Source organism: Pararge aegeria, chromosome 6, assembly GCF_905163445.1.
Source record: "Pararge aegeria chromosome 6, ilParAegt1.1, whole genome shotgun sequence".
NCBI classification, from domain to species: Eukaryota; Metazoa; Arthropoda; class Insecta; order Lepidoptera; family Nymphalidae; genus Pararge; species Pararge aegeria.
The window spans coordinates 10,848,545-10,869,189 of NC_053185.1; the positions used below are offsets into that span (position 1 = coordinate 10,848,545).

The following is a 20,645-nucleotide window of genomic DNA, read 5'->3' on the forward strand; positions in this document are numbered from 1 at the left end:
CAGAAATTCACAAATTCGCCATCCCGAATGCGGTTATCATTTCGCCAAAAAATATAAGAGATGTAAGTGTTGAAGCAAATATAATTTAATTAAATTAAAAATAAAGTTGAATATAATTTTGCATAACAATTAAAATTTTCGAATTGTATTTCAGATATCGATTGGGAAGTATTTTGTCGAAGTGCTTCCCCGTCATGGGGCGCAAATTAATAGTCTGGGTAAGTGCAAAAATTATTCAAAACGTAAAATTATTTACTTATACAGATAAAGAGTTTTCAATTTATTTACTACTAATTATTATAAACTTAAATTCAATTTTATAAATCACTATAAAGCTGTACGAAATTTCTGCCCCTATAAACATTTGCATGTTTTAATTTATTTTTCCTTAAAAAAACTTTTACAAATTATAAAGTATATAATAGAATTAATTAATTGTGTGATTGTAGGTGTGCTCGCGTTGATATCTTTTCTATATCGAATTCTTTAAAGAAATAGTGTATCTTTCTTTAAATAGAAAACTACAAATTTAATTTACCTAAGACTAGATTAATTTAAAATTATAATATTCATACTCGTATTGTTGTTTTTGCGTAGATAAAATAATTGCTCGATAATTCTCTGTTCTCAATAATTGTCTCGTATCTGAATTTAACATATACCGCCTCAAACTTTTCTTTGTTGGACATTAGCCAAATATACACATATAATATTATTAGCAATTAAGGAATAATAGCTACGGCAATTATAATCCAGTGGATAGATGTCTTTAGTTCAACATTAGCAACTAATCTTAATATGAAATTTAATTAAGCGTAGATAAAAGTTACACATGCAATGATAAAGTAACCTTATTTTAAATTCATTAGCTAAGATTTGAATTATTTTATTATTTATATGTTACTTTACTCGAATTAATTTCAGTTAAAAAACCCGTAGGTTCTATTTCGAAAGACTTTACTTCACTTAGGCTACACTGTCCAATTTCCTGGTTTTTCAAATAAATTATAATCCAAAAATCGATTAAAAAGGAGTACCTATATATGCGCGTGTGTGAAATATATGATAGTTTGTGTAATTTTTTTTATTGATTCAATGTATGCATAATTAAAAATATATATTTTAGCATTCTGCTCTCCTTCTCAATATAAACTACAAGTGTGGATAATTTTCGTAAAAGGGGTACAATATTTTTGCTCGACGTATTCATATTTAGATTACAATAATTGAATGCCTTATGTAATTATTTAATTGAAAAAGTTTGCGCATAACAAAAAGTCCTTTTTTTGTGGGTACTAAAAATTAAAACATGTCTAATATATAACTAATAAAAAAGAGCTAATAAATATATCTTTGTCAAAGAACGTGTATAAACTTAATAACTAAAAGCTTTAAATGTCAATACCCACCTTGTTTCTAAATAATAAATCATGCTCCACGTAACATTAGTTGAAACCCTCGTAAAAAACAGTCGATTTTATCTCTGCCCTTATAAGTGCATCTAATTCGCAAAACAAATAACTTTAATGAAAAAGACAAACTAAGAAAAAGATAGATAACGAAAGAAAACATGTCCAGCGCCCTATTCTGGACCACATTATGTGGTGTTTTCTGATTGAATTTCTTATCATACTGAATAGTTTTAAAAGGTCAACAAAATCAGCAGGCGAATGCGGAAATAGCTTTTATTTTTTCTGGCTAATGCTACAGACATTTAATATTTTACTTTTTTATACACCTGCATGGTATTTCTTATCAAAGTAGTTTATCCGAGTACAATGCTTAACTTCTAGTTTACTAGAAGTTACTAAATTTTAACTTCTTCAATCTCTCTTTGAACACATGTTTTCTACCTAAATCAATTCAAAACACTAACTTTAGGTATTCATGTAGGCCTATCACTACATTCGTTAACTTAAAAATGGAGCTATAAGGATTTCAAACCAACAAAAATTTAACCGGCTGATTTTTTTATCACCATCACATAGAAAAAAAAATTATTGGCTATGAAGTTAATGAAAATTCATACCCCAAGCTTTTTTTCACATGTATATAATAATTCATATAATAGTAGGATTATTATCGAAACTTACATAAAAAAAAGAACGATCTAATTGAGAGACATCTTCAAGATTTTATTCGGTAATTTCTTAATATTTATATTTTAAAAAAATAATTTAATTACCTTTCTTTAATTATTTTTTTTATTTATATGTTTAACTTTGCCTTGTTTTAATTAAATGTTTGTGAAGCTTAGTAAACTGTACAAGTTTATTTTTACTTCTAACGTTTAGATTATTACATTCCATTTCAATTTCTACAAAAGGAGCCATTCTTCTTATTCTACTTACCCTTAAACATTCTAATGGCGCATTTTATATGCTTGTCATAAATGGATGCACATTGAAGCGTACGACCGTAACATTTGTCGGGCAGTAGGACGAATGTCGGCTAATAAATCAATACGAATGTAAAGTCTAAAGTTTAATCTCTTTATTACATACTCGTAAATATCAAATCCATTTGAGTGGGTAGGAATTGTGTTTGCATTATTTATACACAAATAAAAACTAATCGTTATAAAATCTTAAAATAAAATTGAATTATTTGTATCGGACCAAGCGTTTTGAGTAAAGTAGATTGCTTAAAGATATTTTGGCTATTTCTGAGTATATATATACATATAACTTAATTGCAATAATAGATCATCATGATCAACCTAAACCTATCGATAAGTTACTAGGTACTACTGAACACAGGCTTTAAGTTAGTAGTTAGAGAGAATTCAATGCTTATTCAATGCTCCTTCTAAAAGATTAAAAATATTTAAACTCATATTTGCTTGCGTGAGAGCAAAGAATAAATATTTTTTTATTTCTTAAGGAGGTCATTTTTTACTTTGGGGCCACAGATTTGCATATTATTCGTCAATTTCGAGCTTCTAGCTACGTTCTCTACGTATCCTCTTGTACAATTATTATATTTAGATCGAAGTTTGTAAATGAACCCAGGTGAATTTGAATTTAGATAGTCAGTTTTAATAAGTTTCGCACCGAACCGCACTACTGGACTGTACCGCAATCAAAAATGGAACCGTTCAATTATTTTGTTATTCCCTTTGAACGGTGTTAAATTATTTCGTTTGTCTGGTCATAATCGTAATTATGTTACAGCTAATTTTAACTATTCAAGGTAGGTATTGATTCATTGTGTTAAGTCTTAACCATAATATATAAGTATACAAAGTTGCTTTCTGTTGTAGTAACTGAGTATTCCATTCACGCACTTAACAAGGGCGCTCTTAGGATAACGCTTCTTCCATGTTTATTTTGTTTGTATTTTACATTAATGAACACAATGACAATGGCTTTAAGACCATCGCAAGCAAGGTTATGAGTGTACCGTGATACCTAATTATTGTAATTTCAAAAACAGAGTACCTTTATATTAACTTATTAACCATTAGGCTATCACTTTGTAGAATAGGATCCATAAACTGCCTCACCCACTTCACGTTACCCGTCTTCCATTTTAGACTGTATTGTCCCTACATTGTCCTTTACCATCAGATAGCAGTCAGTGTTTTGTCAATCAAAAGTCATCGAATATAAAAAAGAATGACTCAGATGTTTGGCTACCAACCACGATGCTGCCCCAAAATCTAAGCTTCTACATACATTGAAAAAATAATTGCAATTCAAGTCGCGAATCGCAAAAATTAAAAACCTTCGAAAAGTTACAGGTGCGTGAATCGGCCAGGAATCGACCTCGGCTTCCACGAAAGGGAAGCCCTTATCACTAGGCTATAGACTTTTCAAGTTTTCAGTAATCTCAAATAACTTTAGGTACTCATATCTACCCATGGATATAAAATGTTGCCAAAGATAAAGCTCGTGTTGTTTATGTTAAAATATTAAGCTCAGATTATTTAAAAACATATCGCATTTCCAGATTCATTTGCATAAATTTACGATACAAAACCATTTCGTAAATTGCTAAAGGGATTGTAAAAGAATAAAAATGTGTCTTTTGTCCTAATCGCTGGGAGATGTCACTCGAAAATAGGTACCATGGTCTGGTCGTGTTCTGATGACGATGACCCCAAAACGACTTTGACTACCTGCCAATGGTGCTTGTATGCAAATCGTGTTTTCCGAACGAGACGTGTCAACGTACCTGCTGGCTCGTTTACCAGTTATTTATTGGATCACGACCCGATGTTAGGTGAAAAACCGAAATTAGATTTTTTGTAACGCATAAATCGAATTTATTACCTCAATCGGAACGGCATCGCATACTTTGAACTATTTAATGTCCCGTTCAGTATAAATATTTAATAGGTTGCTCTAAGTTGAACATTTTATAAAACGAATTCGCTTCCAAACGGTGCGACGCGATGGCTGGCTTCATTATGATCTATGACTTACTTACACAAGTTTAAATGTCTCGTTTGGTGATCGTATCTCAAAGTGATATACGATAATAAATCAGACTTTACAAACCAGCTTTAATCGGCTTTGAAGACTGCGACTCTTGCGCGTTAAACAGTTGAACCAGACTGATGTGATCAGATACCAGTTAGCTGACAATCAGGCCTGGATACACCCTGGGGCATAGGATAGTTAGGGATAGATTTATATAGTAAACTGTCCCGGGTCAGATTCCTGGCAAGGGCAAATTGGGAAATTATAATTACAAAATTTTCTCTGGTCTGGTCGGGGCTGGTTCCCTACCGCGAAAGACGTGTCGCCAAGCGATAGGATGTCGCGTACTGATTAGTGTCCCCAGCTCGTGTGATCTAGGGGGTGTTTAATAACGTCATTTGTCACTACACTGTATTAAAACAAATAAAACGACATAAACAGTAGAAGTTGTACCTATCTGTCTTTTTCTAGTTCATTTTGATTTTATGGATTTATATGGTCATTGACATAAGTCTCGAAATTAGAGAATAAATATAAACTTTCGTGAACCCGACTCAAGTGTTGATTTTAGTCTTCACTCTATCGTGTTATGTAAATTACGCAAAGATAGTTTTATATTTACTTAATTGTCAGTTCAGTGACCGAAGACCCTACCCACGCTTTATCTCACAATAGGCATAGCAAAACACCGTCAATAGTACTAAAATCTAATTCGTCAATCAATTATAGTGAAAAAATCACTCTGACGCCTTTGCAACTCACACAAAGTGGAATAGAATTGTATAAAGAAAAAATAAAAGTTCTTTTTACAATTCTTTAACACTTTGTACACGTAACTGTACTTTGGTAAAATCGTTAGATTAAATTAAACGTCCCCATGTATTCCATACCTATTCTTATTGTTAAGTGCTGAATACAGAGCAGAGCTTTTTATAGGGTCAACAACCGCCGAACCTTTGTTCGACAAATCGATTATTTATCCGAAACCTGATAGATATAAATGTTGCTATAAATATTTACATCACACATGTGTTTCTTTTTGTATAAAAAATATACTGTTATACATTATAAATTTATTTTCTGTGATTAGTTGGTGGCGCTGTGGGCCAGCTGTTCTGCGTCACCACGTTATCCCGACGAGAGTCCTTTTGCCCGGAGTGCTGTCGAGACAGTTCCTGACCATGATCCAATTGCACCTCCAATACGATCTTCGGTGGAGAGTATACCACTAAGGTTAGTTATTACATTCATTTATTAATCTACTCAATGCGTTTTTAAAAACATACAGATTGCAGAACTGCGCCAGCGGGATACGTGGTACCCGCATCTTTTAGCTTATGTCAGCCGATGACAAAGATTCTTCGTATCTTCTGTCGAGGAAAAACTGTATATATAAGTCATGCCTGCGAGAAATAAATGCTGGCAGTATTGCTTTGCGCAAAAATTGCTGTTCCTTCTGTCACCAAAAGAAGCAATAACCGCAATTTTCTATATTTGAATTATTATTTCATTATCATCACCATCATAACAACCCATTAGGTACCGGACCACTAATGAGGTTGAGGCCGTAGTCCACCACGCTGGCCAAGTGCGGTTTGTCGACTCCACGAAACTTTAAACATGGTGGAGAAGTCTCAGGAATGCAGGTTTCCTCACGATGTTTTCCTACAACGCACATACTTTAGAACAGTTAGATGTTTCTTACGTCCCGTTGCAAATAATGAAGAAAGTTTCCAGTACGAGCTATAAATACTTAAGGGTAGGCTTTTTATTACTCTTACAATCAATGCCTATTCGTTGTTTATCATTCTAACAAGAAATTGTGTTCATTTTATTCCCTGTGCATAACCTCTACGCACGCCCACTGGGTATAAGAGCCCTGCAGGTTACTAACCGGTAGACAAAATTTTTTTTTTTCATTCTCGAACCTAAATTTTTCTGTTTAATGTTTTGGAAGATGTCGTAAATAGTTTATGTTCCATGAATACGCCAGGGTTTATTTGCAAATGAATTGAATCTGTTGTCATTTTAATTTAACTTTCAAGACGAGTATTTTATAGTAAGAAGCAGCTTGTTTACCTTGATGGTTATTTTTTTATCTTACGCTTGGAGCTTTGTTATAAACAAGAATGTAATATAACATTTATTCCACAGATCCGCCTATGAAGAAGGTGGAGGGAGGCTTCCTTTGAGGGATGCCGTGGAAAAGAGACCAATTCCTGTTTTAGATCGCGAATCTATTTATAAATATTTAAAGGTATTTGACTTTATTTTGTTTGATTTTCAAAAACTCGATTAATTCCAGTCCTTGGGTAATATACATTATATACATACAATAGGTAGGTATCTACGAAAAAAATTGCGCATTCCAAAGACTTGGATACACTAAATAAATTTAATCAAATACTTTTAAAAAGTTAACCCAATAATTTCTAGGATGCTGAAACAGCGGATGTGGAAAGTATAGAAGAATTAAAAAAATACTACGGTGCGGCGACTCATTTTAACAAGTAAGTAACTAGCATATTTCAGCCTTCTGCCTAATGTCTGTAAACTTAATCAACAAATATTACATCTGCTGATCAACTTTATATACATAAACATAATTTAATATTGTTGAAAAAATTTTTAAAACGTTTTGTGTTACTTTTTCAGTGACTCGAGGATTGATCAAAGACCGCAGCAAGGAAATGCGAATCTCCAAGGTACGACTATTAGTTTAATTATTAAGATTTATTAGATTCACTGGCCACGAAACGCCGCCTGACACCGGAATATTTTCTGTAGTGAGCAGCATCGGCGATTTATAGCGTGTGGCGGCCACAAGCTTCAACCTTGTGCGGCGATTCCATATAAAATATAATGTATATGGACATATATCTAAATATATAAAAGAGAAACGACTGACTCACTCACTAATTCACTGACTAATCATGAAATCTCAGGAACTATAAAGCCTACAAACTTGAAGTTTGAAAGGCAATTTCCTTCTAGAACGTAGGTGTCAGCTAAGAAACGGGTTTGAGGAATTACCCCCCTAAAGGGGTGAAAAAGGGGTTGGAAGCGTTTGTGCGAAATGTCTATGTTTTATAAGTGAGATTTAGAAAAACTACAAAAAAAATGCCAGTTGCGGCGTTTTGTGGTTGTGTTCGGGGACACTAAAGCATAGCACTTAGCATAATACGTGAGTTTGAACGAAGTCTTGCCTCAAAAATAGAGTGCAGTTTTATTTTGTTTTTAATTTGTACACTGAGAGTCTTTTGATTATTTTATATAAATTCAAAGAGCCGATTTTTACTTAAAAAAATTCTACTGGCAGCCCTGGTGAACGACCCAAACTCGCGACGATTGGTGGTATGCTATGTCGAGTCTTGGGCGGCATATCGTGCACCACCACTGGCGTTTACCGCTGGCCTGGTTCCGAAGTCATGTACACATCTACACTACGCTTTCGCCGTACTGGATCCTCACAGCTACGCAGTCATACCAGCCAATGAAGACTATGATATAATCAAAGGTATAAATGATCTTCAATTTGTGTAAAAACGAAATAATAACTGCCAACACCTCTGGGCTGGGTCACTTAAATACCATCTCCTTCCTTTTGACGGAAATGCATAGGCATAGGCGGAAAGTTCCACTCGTAGACAATCAAAATATCTGAAATCTCTGGGGAGTCTGTACTCTGCAGAGTTATGTCATTATTACCAACATCAGTGTTCTCTGACCGAACCTGACTCTGTAAAAACAAATTTCCCACCATCCGGATTTTGTACTTCAGTTGTCACCAAATTCAGCTAGCCATTGTGAATGGATTGGGCGTTATTTGATGGAAAATTTCCAGTGGCTAACTAAGTTTGGTGCCAACTGAGATACAGAATAGCCCTACAGATATGTTTCCCACTATCTCTAATTTCTGCACTTGCGCGCACTTGATTAACAGTTTTCCGTCTACTGTGTTTCCTCAAAACTACTATTTGTTCAAGATGCCAATATATAAATTACATGAGAACCCGGAAATGCAATGGTGGTTTCTATAATATATGCTATAAACGTTCAATAGGCGGCGGTTATCACTTTATATCAGGCGATTTGCTCGGTAGCCTGATATGTATGTTAAAAAAATACCAGATCAACTCTTTTATATTTTTTTATTTCTGTGGTGTATAATAAAAGTTTATTCATTCATTTAAACCACCTTATTTTAGTTATGCTAAAAGCTTCGGCAAATAAACCTATTTTATGCAAATTTCAGGTGGCTACCGCATCGCTACGGGCCTCAAACGGCGTATCCAAGGCCTCCGTGTGATATTAAGTGTAGGCGGCGAGGGCACGGAACGTTTATTCAGCGAAATGGTGCAAGAGCCCTACAGACGAAACTCATTTATGGATAGCGCTGTCCAGTTTTTGCAAGATCACGACTTCGATGGGCTCGACCTTCACTGGGTTTACGCTGGTACACAAACATCACTGACTCTTGTAACATTACAGTGCAATATTCGTAAATAAACATGCAATCATGTGATTTATGTAATCCGCAGGTGACAAAGACGAACGGGAAAAGGAACTTTTAACTACCCTACTTTACGAGCTTCGTGAAAAATTTTCATCCTACGGCTTTCTCCTATCTACCGTTTTACCACCCTTTAGGTAAGATCCAAAGCACGAGTTTTAACAGTTATACAAATAGAATTCTAATTTGGAGGGTCTTGATAACTTTTGTACTCTAAATTAAAATAATTTCAGAAAAGATACTGAGTCGCGCTAGCTGTCACCTTAATAGTCACCTAAAATTAATACCAATCTATATTATTTAGATACCAAATAGAAGATGGTTATGATCTGAGTGCAGTTAGTGGTGCTACAGACTACACGATCCTTCAGGCTTGGGACATGAGTCATGTAAAACGCGACGATCCTCCTTCCAAAGCCCTACAACACTCTGCCTTGCATCGGGACCCAGGGGCGTCTGCGCGCGACCAACGATTTGATAACATTGTAAGAGAAATGTATTAAATTAATAATATTGTAAGAGAATCCCATATTTAAACTTACATAGAGGAAATTTTCAGTTACCATTATATTTACAATTTTTCTTCCCAAAAAACCGAATACAATTGACTTTAATAACATATTTAATGTGTACAACAGGAATTCATGGTGAAGTATGTTCTCCGCCACGGGATGGCTGCTGATAAGTTGGTTTTGGGCATTCCTTTATTCGGACGAAGTTACAAGTTATCCGCTTCAACTTTACCCTCACCTGGCGCTTCAGTCGAGGGCTGGGGTGATGAAGGGCAATATACGCAAACTAAAGGATCGTTAGCTTACTTTGAGGTAACTATTGCATTGTAATATTACGTATATTTACTATAATCATCTTAATTACCAACCCATTACCGACCCTCTATAGGGCTCTGGGCGCCTCCTAGAATGGGAAATGTTTATAGTTACCATATAGAGTTTTAATTTTACCTTCATTTCATTCACTTTTAGATATGCATGTTGAATCGTGAAGGAAAAGGAGCCAGTGCTGTTGACGCGCAAGGAAATGCTTATGCTGTCTTCGACAACCAATGGATAAGTTACGATACCCCGAGCACGGTATTAGAAAAGGTATACTACGGTTTCTACCTCAAGGATTAATTCACTGTGACGTTTAAGTGTGTAAAATCATTCCAATCATAATTTACCTTCCAGATGAAGTTCATTAAAAGCAACGGTTTAGCGGGTGCAGCAGCATGGGCTATAGATATGGATGACTTCCGCGGTTTGTGTGGATCACCTTTCCCAATTTTAAGCGCAATATCCACTAGTCTTAATGGTAAATTTTATACTTCATAGATAACCTTTAATCAATAATTTCAATGAAGGTTTTATATTAAACTTCTTATTTATTTTACAGGTGAAGCAACTCTCACCGACCAGTCATCACTTAAGATTGGATCTTGTGAGAATAACACACCATACTTAGCGTCTGATCAGGAATCGTGCGCTCATTTCCACTTCTGCACCGGAGGCATTAGTTTTAGAATGGTTTGTGAAGATGAAAGACTCTATGACCCTTCAACAGGATTTTGTGGGTAAGCGAATATCTAATAAGACTTTATTTTATGTAGGATAAAATTCTTAAGTGATACAGTATTAAAATATGTTACTTTTCAGGCACCAAGATGTTGGAAAATGTATTCCGGGCCAAAGTCTTAGAATAAGTGTCGAAGAGGCTGCTCGTTTCTTATCTCAAGCTTACGAATCTGATTTTGAAGTAAGTATATATTCATAAGACAATGTCTGCTTGTTTGCACGCATTTCTAAAATAAAAACTAACTTATCAATAAAATTTGACAGTGGAGCAGTGTTGTACACAAAGATACTGAATACAAGGAGACTGATAGATTAATTACGTCCTATCAAGCTGACAATAGAGGAGGTATGCTAAAAAAGTTTAACATTTTTGAAAAGCTACTCTTGAATCTTTTCCTTACGAGTAAATTTAAACAGGACATTTTACTACGTTTCAGATAAAAGTAATGATAAACGAGTGGTGTGCTATATGACCAGTTGGGCATTTTATAGACGAAGTCTTGGTAAATTTGTTCCTGAACACATCGATACCAGGCTTTGCACTCACGTTGTATACGCATATGCGTCTTTATCTCATGACGATCTAATTGCCAAGGAATTTGATCCTTGGGCTGACATTACAAATAGTAAGTATACTTAAAATTTCCTGTGATTACTGTAACTGAGAATATTTAAAAATATTGCTGGTTTTTTTAGATCTTTATGAACGTGTAACATCCCTGAAAGATGTTAAAGTACTACTTGGTCTTGGAGGATGGACCGATTCCGCAGGCGATAAATACTCACGTTTAGTTTCATCTCCCACCGCACGTGCAAAATTTGCAGACAAAATTATTTCTTTCCTGAGTCTACACAATTTCAAAGGTCTCCATTTAGATTGGAACTATCCTGTTTGTTGGCAAAGTAACTGTAAAAAGGGTGCAAAATCAGATAAAGCAAACTTTGCCAAATTCGTACAAGTATGTAATATTTTCTTATTTGGTATAGATTTTATAATATGATATCTGAAAAGATATAATATACAGATGTTCTTGTTATTATTTTGCAGGAATTGTCTAAGAAACTACATTCGGTAAATATGGAATTAGGAATTGCACTCTCGGGGTATAAGGAAGTTATCGAATCGGCCTATGATTTACCAGCCATATCCGACGCAGCAGATTTCATAAGTGCAATGACATACGACTACCATGGCGGATGGGAACGGACTACTGCTCATCATACACCAATTACATCTCTAAAAAAGGATGCCCTGGCTTATTATTCTATTGTGAGTGAAAAGTTACTGCATTATTTTTATTTAAGTAATGAAATGTATGGTTATTCTCAGCCTATTAACGTCTCACTGCTGGAAACTTATCCCATTATTTTATAAGAGGGATGCTTTAAACTTAGACGCTGCTCTAATGCGTGCTGGCTTACGCCGTAATATATAACTTAACTGAGTATAATCGACTTCCACGATTTGACAAATTCTTAGTAATTCCCTTGTATTGTCCATAAAAGTCAATGTATAAAACTTTTATACTGCGGACATTATAGGCGGAAAAACCCTTTTTAAAAATTTCGCTAATTAATAATATTGTGAAACCTACCTCTCAATTAACTTACTTTAATTAAAGAATTTAGTAAACCCAAAACCTTTCAACTATCAAAATTTGGGGTGAATAAAACTATTTTTTTACCTCTATATAACAAATTATAGACCACCCTAACCTCAATACAAACCTTATATACTCGTGACCAAAACGAATATGTATAACGAATGTTTACTTGTTCCCTCCCAATTTGTTATACCGGATGTTTGGTGCATCGTGTGCCAAATCGAATCTGATGATTGGAGGGGTCTTTGGCTATCTCTTCAGCCCTCGTAAAAAAATCTTGCTCAAACGGTTTTTTTTATACTGATTTTAAATTGTTTTTTTAAAAATTGTAAAAATTCTACATTTAAATTTTAATAAAAAATAAAGTTGTTAAGTATTAATTAATTTTCTTTTTAATCTTTAATTTGTAACGTTTTACGCTTCTTTTGAAACTAGAATTACACGCCAGCAACATCTAGTTTTTGTTTTACAGCCCCGCAAAGTTTTTTTTACGTAAAAAAATAAGCTTGAACGTCAACTTTCGGTTTTAATAAAAAAAAAACTAAAAGTGATCATGTTCTTCCAATTTTTTTAAAACATCTCTGGACTGTCCCCTTTCTAATGGTGTGCAATATGCCATGAAAAGTAATTAGTAACATCACTAATTTTCAAATTTTCTAAACTTAGTCACAATTTTCTAATATTCAACAGATGAAAGAAAAACAAGTTTTTGCGTAAATAAAACTCACAAGCAGGTAAAATTTTTAAATTTCGTAGGTTTTACTTGAAATAAAAATAATACATTGCATTTGAAACATTTATTTCATAATTTTTACAAATTCTGCTCAAATTGTTCACCCCTGTTTCGAATGCAGGCCCGACATCTTTGACGTATTGTTACAGTTGTAGTCCGAAGCCGTATTTCGTTCTTAATTGTACCGAAGGCCGCTTCTATGCGTTGTATTAGTACCTCCCTCGTTGGGACTTCTGTGGCGTATACTAGCTCTTTGGCACGTCCCCAGACATAAAAATCTAACGGAGTTAAGTCTGGGGAACGTGGAGGCCATGCAATAGGCCCATCGCGCCCAATCCACGAATTGGGGAACACATTATCGAGGTATTCCCTCACAGTTAAACGCCAATGCGCGGGACAGCCGTCATTTTGAAATACTATGGGCACATCTTCATTAAACACGGGCACCTCGGCCAATAATTCCGGCAGATCATTTTGCAGGAACTCTAAATAATTATCGCCATTTAAGTTATCAGGCAGGTAGTGCGGTCCAATTACCTGATTCCCAATCACTCCTGCCCAAACGTTCACACTAAACCGTCTTTGAAAAGATTGCTGTCTTTTGGCATGTGGGTTTTGCCGTTTCGGTGCCCAATGGTGTAAATTGTGCAAGTTAAGAATCCCTTCTCTGGTAAATTTGGATTCGTCAGTCCACAGTATTCTTTTTAAAAAATCAGGATTATCCACATCTGTGTGTAACAAAAACCGACAAAAGTGCATTCGTCTGTCAAAGTCGCCACCCTCAAGACCTGCAACAACCAAAAATCTTTTTAATTCCCCTTGAGCAGTAATTAATTGCACTAGAAGATTATGGATACCTGCTAAACAAAGGCAACGTCAAACAAAGGTTTTAAATTACGTACCTTGAACCGGAGTCTCGTGGAATGGATATTTTTCGTTTTGTCGAAGGACTTTCCACACTTTCCATATTGAAATATCAAGTTGTGCCGCCACATATCTAATGCTTCTTGTGTCGTCTTCCTCAAAAAGTGCCAGTATTCTCTCGTCCACTTCAACATTATGTCGCACAACATGTCCCCTTGGTTCATGAAAATTGACACTCCCAGTCTCGCGTAAACGTCGGTATGTGTCTTGGAAGACTCTGCGGCCAGGTAATCGTCGACCAGGAAAGCGTTCCTGGTAAAGTCGTTGCGCTGCACGAGCGACACCACGGGCTGCACCATAAACCATTATGATGTCCGCATATTCCTCGTTAGAGTATGTCGTCATTGCAACAACAAAAAAGTCAACAAAGTTTAACAATAACACCAAAAGTAAATAAAACGTAACAAAAAACAACAAAACTTAACGAAAACTAAATAAAAGAATCGTGGAGTACAGTAAGCTAGCACACACGTTAGGCAGCAGAGGCAGTGATGTCTCGACTAAAAAATAAGATGGCCGCCGTGTCGACGCGACGCGGGGCCCGTTCGCGATTGGTTCAAACAGGTTTGCACTATGCAAGAAAGGAATAGAAGATAGATTTCGCTTCACTAGAGTGAAAAAACTATTTTTGCCTGTTTAAACGAACAACGGGCGTATAACTTTATGAAAGAGACAGAAAATGTCATCTGCCTTGTGAATTGTGAGTGTTATTTACGCAAACCCTTGTTTTTCTTTCACCTGTTGAATATTAGAAAATTGCGACCAAGTTTAGAAAATTTGAAAATTAGTGATGTTACTAATTACTTTTCATGGCATATTGCACACCATTAGAAAGGGGACAGTCCAGAGATGTTTTAAAAAAATTGGAAGAACATGATCACTTTTAGTTTTTTTTTTATTAAAACCGAAAGTTGACGTTCAAGCTTATTTTTTTACGTAAAAAAAACTTTGCGGGGCTGTAAAACAAAAACTAGATGTTGCTGGCGTGTAATTCTAGTTTCAAAAGAAGCGTAAAACGTTACAAATTAAAGATTAAAAAGAAAATTAATTAATACTTAACAACTTTATTTTTTATTAAAATTTAAATGTAGAATTTTTACAATTTTTAAAAAAACAATTTAAAATCAGTATAAAAAAAACCGTTTGAGCAAGATTTTTTTACGAGGGCTGAAGAGATAGCCAAAGACCCCTCCAATCATCAGATTCGATTTGGCACACGATGCACCAAACATCCTGTATTATCGAGGTTGCAATGTACCTGTAATGAAATAACGCGACAGATAAATCGATTCAAACAATTTAAGACCTGACTTTATTGAACCCAATATATTGTCGTTAAAATGCAAATTTCGAGTATTAGGTATAAGTACCTACTTATAACACAGTAACGGTTAACATTTTTTGGTTTCACAGAATCACTTGTTTAAATAAAGCTTTATTTTCATTTTATTTCGTGTTTTAATTTTAATAAGTGCAACAAAAAAAAATTCCTATACATAAAGATTAAAAATAAATATTTTATCTGTCAACTTAAATCGTATTTTTTTAACAGGAATATGCGATCAAATCTTTTATATCGGGAGGTGTGGACCCTAAGAAGCTGCAGCTTGGATTAGCGTTCTATGGTCAGTCGTATAGATTAGCGGACACAGAAGGGTCGAGTGGCCCAGGATCACCCGCCGCAGGTCCTGGTGAAGCTGGCGAGTTCACGAAACAACCAGGAATGTTAGCATATTACGAAATTTGCTACAGAGGTATAAAAATCTTACCTATACTAAGTTATAATATAATACTTATTATAATTTAACAATGTTTAGTTTACCACCCTAACTTATTTTTTAGTTAATCTACATAATCGATATCTGCCAGGCAACCTTAGAATTAGGCAAAAAAAGAGTTGAAAATTACATACAAACGAATAACTTCATACTTATACATAGACTGATTTACACATATACTGAGGTATAAAAAACATAAAATAATTATATAGAATTTATCTTACAAAAAATACTTAAATAAGAGTAAATAAATAGATACTATCAAAACTAATTATTTATTTTCCTATAATACATACCTACTTAACAATTACAAATTCGTTGCAGTTAAAAACCTCAGATGGAAGACAGGCCGACAGGAGCAAGCGGGACCGTACGCATATTCAGATAATCAATGGGTTGGATATGATGATCCTAAATCAATAACAGAAAAAGTAAGTTTTATTATTTACAACTCGTTAGCCCTCGAGTGATATCATACCTGATAGTTAATGGCGATACAGTGTTATATAGTAGCGGGGATAAGCTGGAAGTATAGCAATTATAATGAACCCCTATCCCTAGTCGGCTTATACACGGTATCGTACCGGAATGATAAAACGCTTGGCGGCACTCGGCAACGAGCCTAGGCTGAAACCTGACGTCTTTTAATGAATTTATACAAAATTCTCCACTTAAACTAATACTCTACAAGTACAAGTATCAAGAAGTAAGCAGACAACAAAAAAAAGTTGTCGTTAGATCAGACGACTTAAGTGAGACTGAAAGAAATAAAATGCGTGAGCGCATCGCTCTCTCTGGCTCAGACAATACCCCTGGCGTCTTAGATCTACGAAAACTATAGGTATATGAGAGAATGAGAGATAGAAAATGTGTGCTCGCATCTCTTTCTCATTAATATACGAATCGTAACTCTCTTTTTCTATCTTAAATAACTTTAACATCTCTACGTTCGTTCGCCTCCTCGATCCCACTTTCAACGCTCTCGTCAGCAGCTTACCAAGTCAAGCGTACGTAAAGAAGTTTTACTTCAAAATAAATGAATGCTAATCGAGAGAATTTTGTTAATACAATATTACGCTTTTAAGGTTGAATGGGCACTGCGACAAGGGTTAGGAGGCGTGACTGCGTGGGCGATAGATTTGGACGACTTTAACAACCAATGCTGCAATGAGCCCTCGCCTCTTCTGCGAGCAGCAGGACGTGCTCTTGGTCGGTCCGTGCCCCCTCCACCTACCTCCGCGTGTGAACGACCACCAGAACCTATTACACCCGCTCCTCCTACAACTACTCCCGCTGAGTCTGATGGTAAGAAAACTTAATAATTGGCTTGAAAAAACCTTCAACTCTACCATAAAACATACTCGTATATCTGATGAGTTCCTGTACTAAAGAAAACATTGGCACTATAATAAAAAAAATCTTTATTCATGTAGGCATATCGCAGGCACTTTTGAAGCCTTCAAACATATATATTTCCATTATTGTACGGGGATGGTAATAACTACATTCGTTAACTTAAACCTAAAGCTAGGAGGGTTCCAAACGCGCTTTGGTCTAAGAAGAACCCACAACAAACTTTGCCAATGACTTCAAATTACGTTAAAAGTGCATCAGCACATTTTGGCACAGTTCGTGCAGACATTTCAAAATTTCGCATACTGGTGACAGATCCTTGCACGCAGCGTGATTCTAAATCTCCTTGAAACCAAATTCAGTGCTTCGGACCTTATTTTCACGTCCTTTCCGCATCAATGCTTCGGGCAATAGGTAGATACATTTTGCATATTAGTCTTCGAACTATCAACATAATTTAATTTATTTATATTTCAAGGATCAGTGGTAGGCGCTGCCGATCACGTCAACCATGAACACCACACATCAACTACTTGGCCGGGCTGGAAACCTGATGCTACCACACAAAGCACTTCTCAAACTTGGTGGTCACAAGCCACCACTACTCCGATGACCACAACTACGTCCAAACGACCAACGACTACAACTCGACGAACTACTACAAGCACAACCACCACAGAGCTACCACAAATGGATACTGGTAAGAGTCTTGAAACTATTACAGCACGACTTTAAAGTTGGAAATATAATGACCGTTTTATTTCTTTGAAAGAACATTTTAAAATTTGAGTGCGACAAGAATAATTTGAGTTCAAGTAAACTTGTCGCACTCAAATTATTCTTGTTAAATTTTAAAATGGGCAAACGGTTCTTTTTCAACCGCAACAGCGAGCGTCAAGATACTTTCCCCGCATGAGTAATACAAAATAGTATGTGCAACAAGTGCGACATCAATTACCTTAATTTACAACTTGTCGCACTAGTTGCACAATATACTATTGTGCCTCACTTATATTGACGGCCGACTGACGCAGTGGGCAGCGACTCTGCTTTCTGATTCCAAGGCTATGGGTTCGATTCCCACAACTAGAAAATGTTTGTGTGATGAACATAAATGTTCTCAGTGTGGCTGTTTATCATATGTACATAAGTATTTATGTATATTATTCATAAAAATATTCATCAGTCATCTTAATACCCATAACACAAGATACGCTTACTTCGGGGCTAGATGGCGATGTGTGTATTGTCGAATTATATTTATTTATATAGGTACCTAAACATCTTAAGATAATATCCTATTCCGATCATAGCTTTGTAGCTTTATTAATATTCATCGTAATCATTATCTACCCATAACCGGTCCACTACAGGGCGTGGATCTCTTCTCATAATAAGAAGGGTTTAGGTCGCTGTCCACTATTCTTGCCCTATTTGGATTAGCAGCCTTCGCACTTTTGAGAACATTATGGATAAAACTCAGGCGTGCAGGTTTCCTCACGATTTTTCTTACCGTTAAAGTAAGTGATATTTAATTTAATTAATTATGAATGCACATGGCTCTGTAATGTTAGGGGTCGAAGATCTAAGTGGCTGGTAGAAATCTTGCCTTTATTGTTGTGGCCTTTCTTTTCAGACGTAGAGGGCGCAGCTTGCGATGCCGGAGAATATGGATCAGCACCAGGCGAATGTGAGAGCTACCTACAGTGCGAGGCTGGTCGTTGGCGGAAGCATCGCTGTGCTCCCGGTTTGCACTGGTCATCTAAATCCAACCGTTGCGACTGGCCCAGCTTTGCTAAATGCACTGGTAAATAAGATAAATATTAAATAGGCAAAGTATGTTGATCTCGTATGTATTAGTACTAGTAGAGCTTTTTGTTGACAAAGCTCGTACGCTTCAGGGCGCAGGACGGCAATTTATAGGTCATGTTCCTTGCATGCCCTGCGTATATAAAAGACAAAGTGTGTGGGTATGTTCCGTATAGGCTCCGAAACGGCTGGGCCGATTTCAAAAAAACTTTCAGGGAATCTCCGGACTGACCTGGCGAGTAATCCTGTAAAGTTTGGTGACGATCGAAGCACTCCTATTTTTGAACTGTCAGACTGTCAAATACAGGTTTTTTTTACTATGACGATATTCTATTGTTGGGTGTACATGAGTGTAGATAATGATCTTCACCCGCTCGAGAAGAGAATAGAAGAGAATGAATACGGAAAGCATATATGGATTTAATATATTATGAAACTTAAATTAAAAATTTAAACAATAAACTTACTTATTGTTTAAAATAAAGCAAAATCTAGCCCGGCGAAGCGGGCTGGGTACGCTAGTAGTACCATAGAAAAAAATGTGTGCACTTATGTACAGGCGTTAGAAGTTATACTTAGGTACAAGATAAAAATCTTTTCAAAAAGTTTATCGTTCGCCTTTCTACGGTTGTAGAAAAAACGACACTAGCAATAGAAAAAAGGTATTTAATACATTGAAAGTTTTATTATACTATAAAGTTAAATAAAGTTTATTTAAATATCACAAAAAATATTTCTACATAATCACTGACGAAGGTCGATGTACATAATTAAATTTGGAATACTAATAGACTCATTATAGGATGACCAAGTTTTCCTCAACATTAAAATTTGAGATTTTTGTACAATTGAATCAATTAAATCACCGGAATGAGCCAACTGTCAAACATTATAGCTAACTTCAGGGTGTCGGTTTTTTGTGACGGTGTGCGCGCGCATCTTAAAAATTACCTCCCATAATTTTTCCCTAACGCGCTAAAAGAAGTATAACTTCAAAAATATTTATTTTGAGTTATGACGAAAGAAAATCCTTTATCAGTTGAAAATAATACCCTTTGTGACCTAAGCGAGGCAACAGCTAACCGATCTTGATATAATTTTGCATTAATATTTGACAGGTTTTGAATTGTATGCATATTAATTTTATTGTTCTAGTATCCTCGACTAGTGGTTCAAGTACAACGACCACTACTCTGGCACCTATGACATCACGGCCACCTCCTAGACCCACTACGACTAAAAGAACTACGACTACATCTAGAACTACTACTACAACTAGTACTACTACTTCCACAACAGCCAGACCCACTACCGCGGCTCCTATTCAAGGTATTTTTACAGTTTAAAACAGTTCCAACTTTAAATATAATTCTTTAAGAAGTTTTGCATTTAGGTATTTCGTATCATGAAGTGTAGGTAAGCATGTAGATAGACCTAGATTTGATTCCAGTGTAATCTAGATAATTCGGAAACATTTAGTAGATCCTTAAAAGTCTGTTCTTATTTTCTTGCTGAAGATTTAAAAATATCATGAGTGTTAAAAATTGTGTTTTTCTCAACATTTGTCTATTTATATTCACTTAGAAAAGCAATAAAGAATAAAAAAGTGACATTTTAAGTTTAAGAATCACTCGGTGTGCGTAAACTGACAGTAATACCCACCTCAACGCTATGCTTATGAGGCGTGCACAATTTAAAATTTAGTTGAAAATTTACAGATGAAATTTCTGAGGGTATATCTTGCAATGGCCAAGATTATCGCGAAGTGCCGGGCGATTGCAACTCATATCTTCACTGTGACGGATCTGTATGGCGTCTACAACGTTGCGCTCCTGGTTTACACTGGAGTACTGCGCAGAAGCATTGCGATTGGCCACGATATGCGAAATGTGGAAGTACGAGTAAGTTACACCGATGTAATTTTGGCTATTTATCA

The 20,645-nt window shown here is 35.6% G+C and overlaps 1 protein-coding gene across 1 annotated transcript in view; it reads left to right on the top strand.

Annotated features, from left to right (window-relative positions):
* Nucleotides 1-20,645, top strand: part of LOC120624230 (probable chitinase 10) — a 39,247-nt gene continuing 18,602 nt past the window's right edge. The window contains 26 exon segments of the mRNA XM_039890655.1: nucleotides 1-62; nucleotides 155-218; nucleotides 5,515-5,657; nucleotides 6,579-6,681; nucleotides 6,861-6,934; nucleotides 7,080-7,129; nucleotides 7,744-7,941; nucleotides 8,680-8,880; nucleotides 8,966-9,074; nucleotides 9,242-9,422; nucleotides 9,576-9,761; nucleotides 9,921-10,040; nucleotides 10,125-10,248; nucleotides 10,330-10,507; nucleotides 10,590-10,689; nucleotides 10,773-10,912; nucleotides 10,914-11,134; nucleotides 11,205-11,467; nucleotides 11,557-11,778; nucleotides 15,322-15,523; nucleotides 15,872-15,978; nucleotides 16,633-16,852; nucleotides 17,379-17,606; nucleotides 18,537-18,707; nucleotides 19,865-20,038; nucleotides 20,428-20,604. Of these exon segments, the coding sequence (XP_039746589.1) occupies nucleotides 195-218; nucleotides 5,515-5,657; nucleotides 6,579-6,681; nucleotides 6,861-6,934; nucleotides 7,080-7,129; nucleotides 7,744-7,941; nucleotides 8,680-8,880; nucleotides 8,966-9,074; nucleotides 9,242-9,422; nucleotides 9,576-9,761; nucleotides 9,921-10,040; nucleotides 10,125-10,248; nucleotides 10,330-10,507; nucleotides 10,590-10,689; nucleotides 10,773-10,912; nucleotides 10,914-11,134; nucleotides 11,205-11,467; nucleotides 11,557-11,778; nucleotides 15,322-15,523; nucleotides 15,872-15,978; nucleotides 16,633-16,852; nucleotides 17,379-17,606; nucleotides 18,537-18,707; nucleotides 19,865-20,038; nucleotides 20,428-20,604 (3,916 nt within the window). The 5' untranslated portion in view covers nucleotides 1-62; nucleotides 155-194.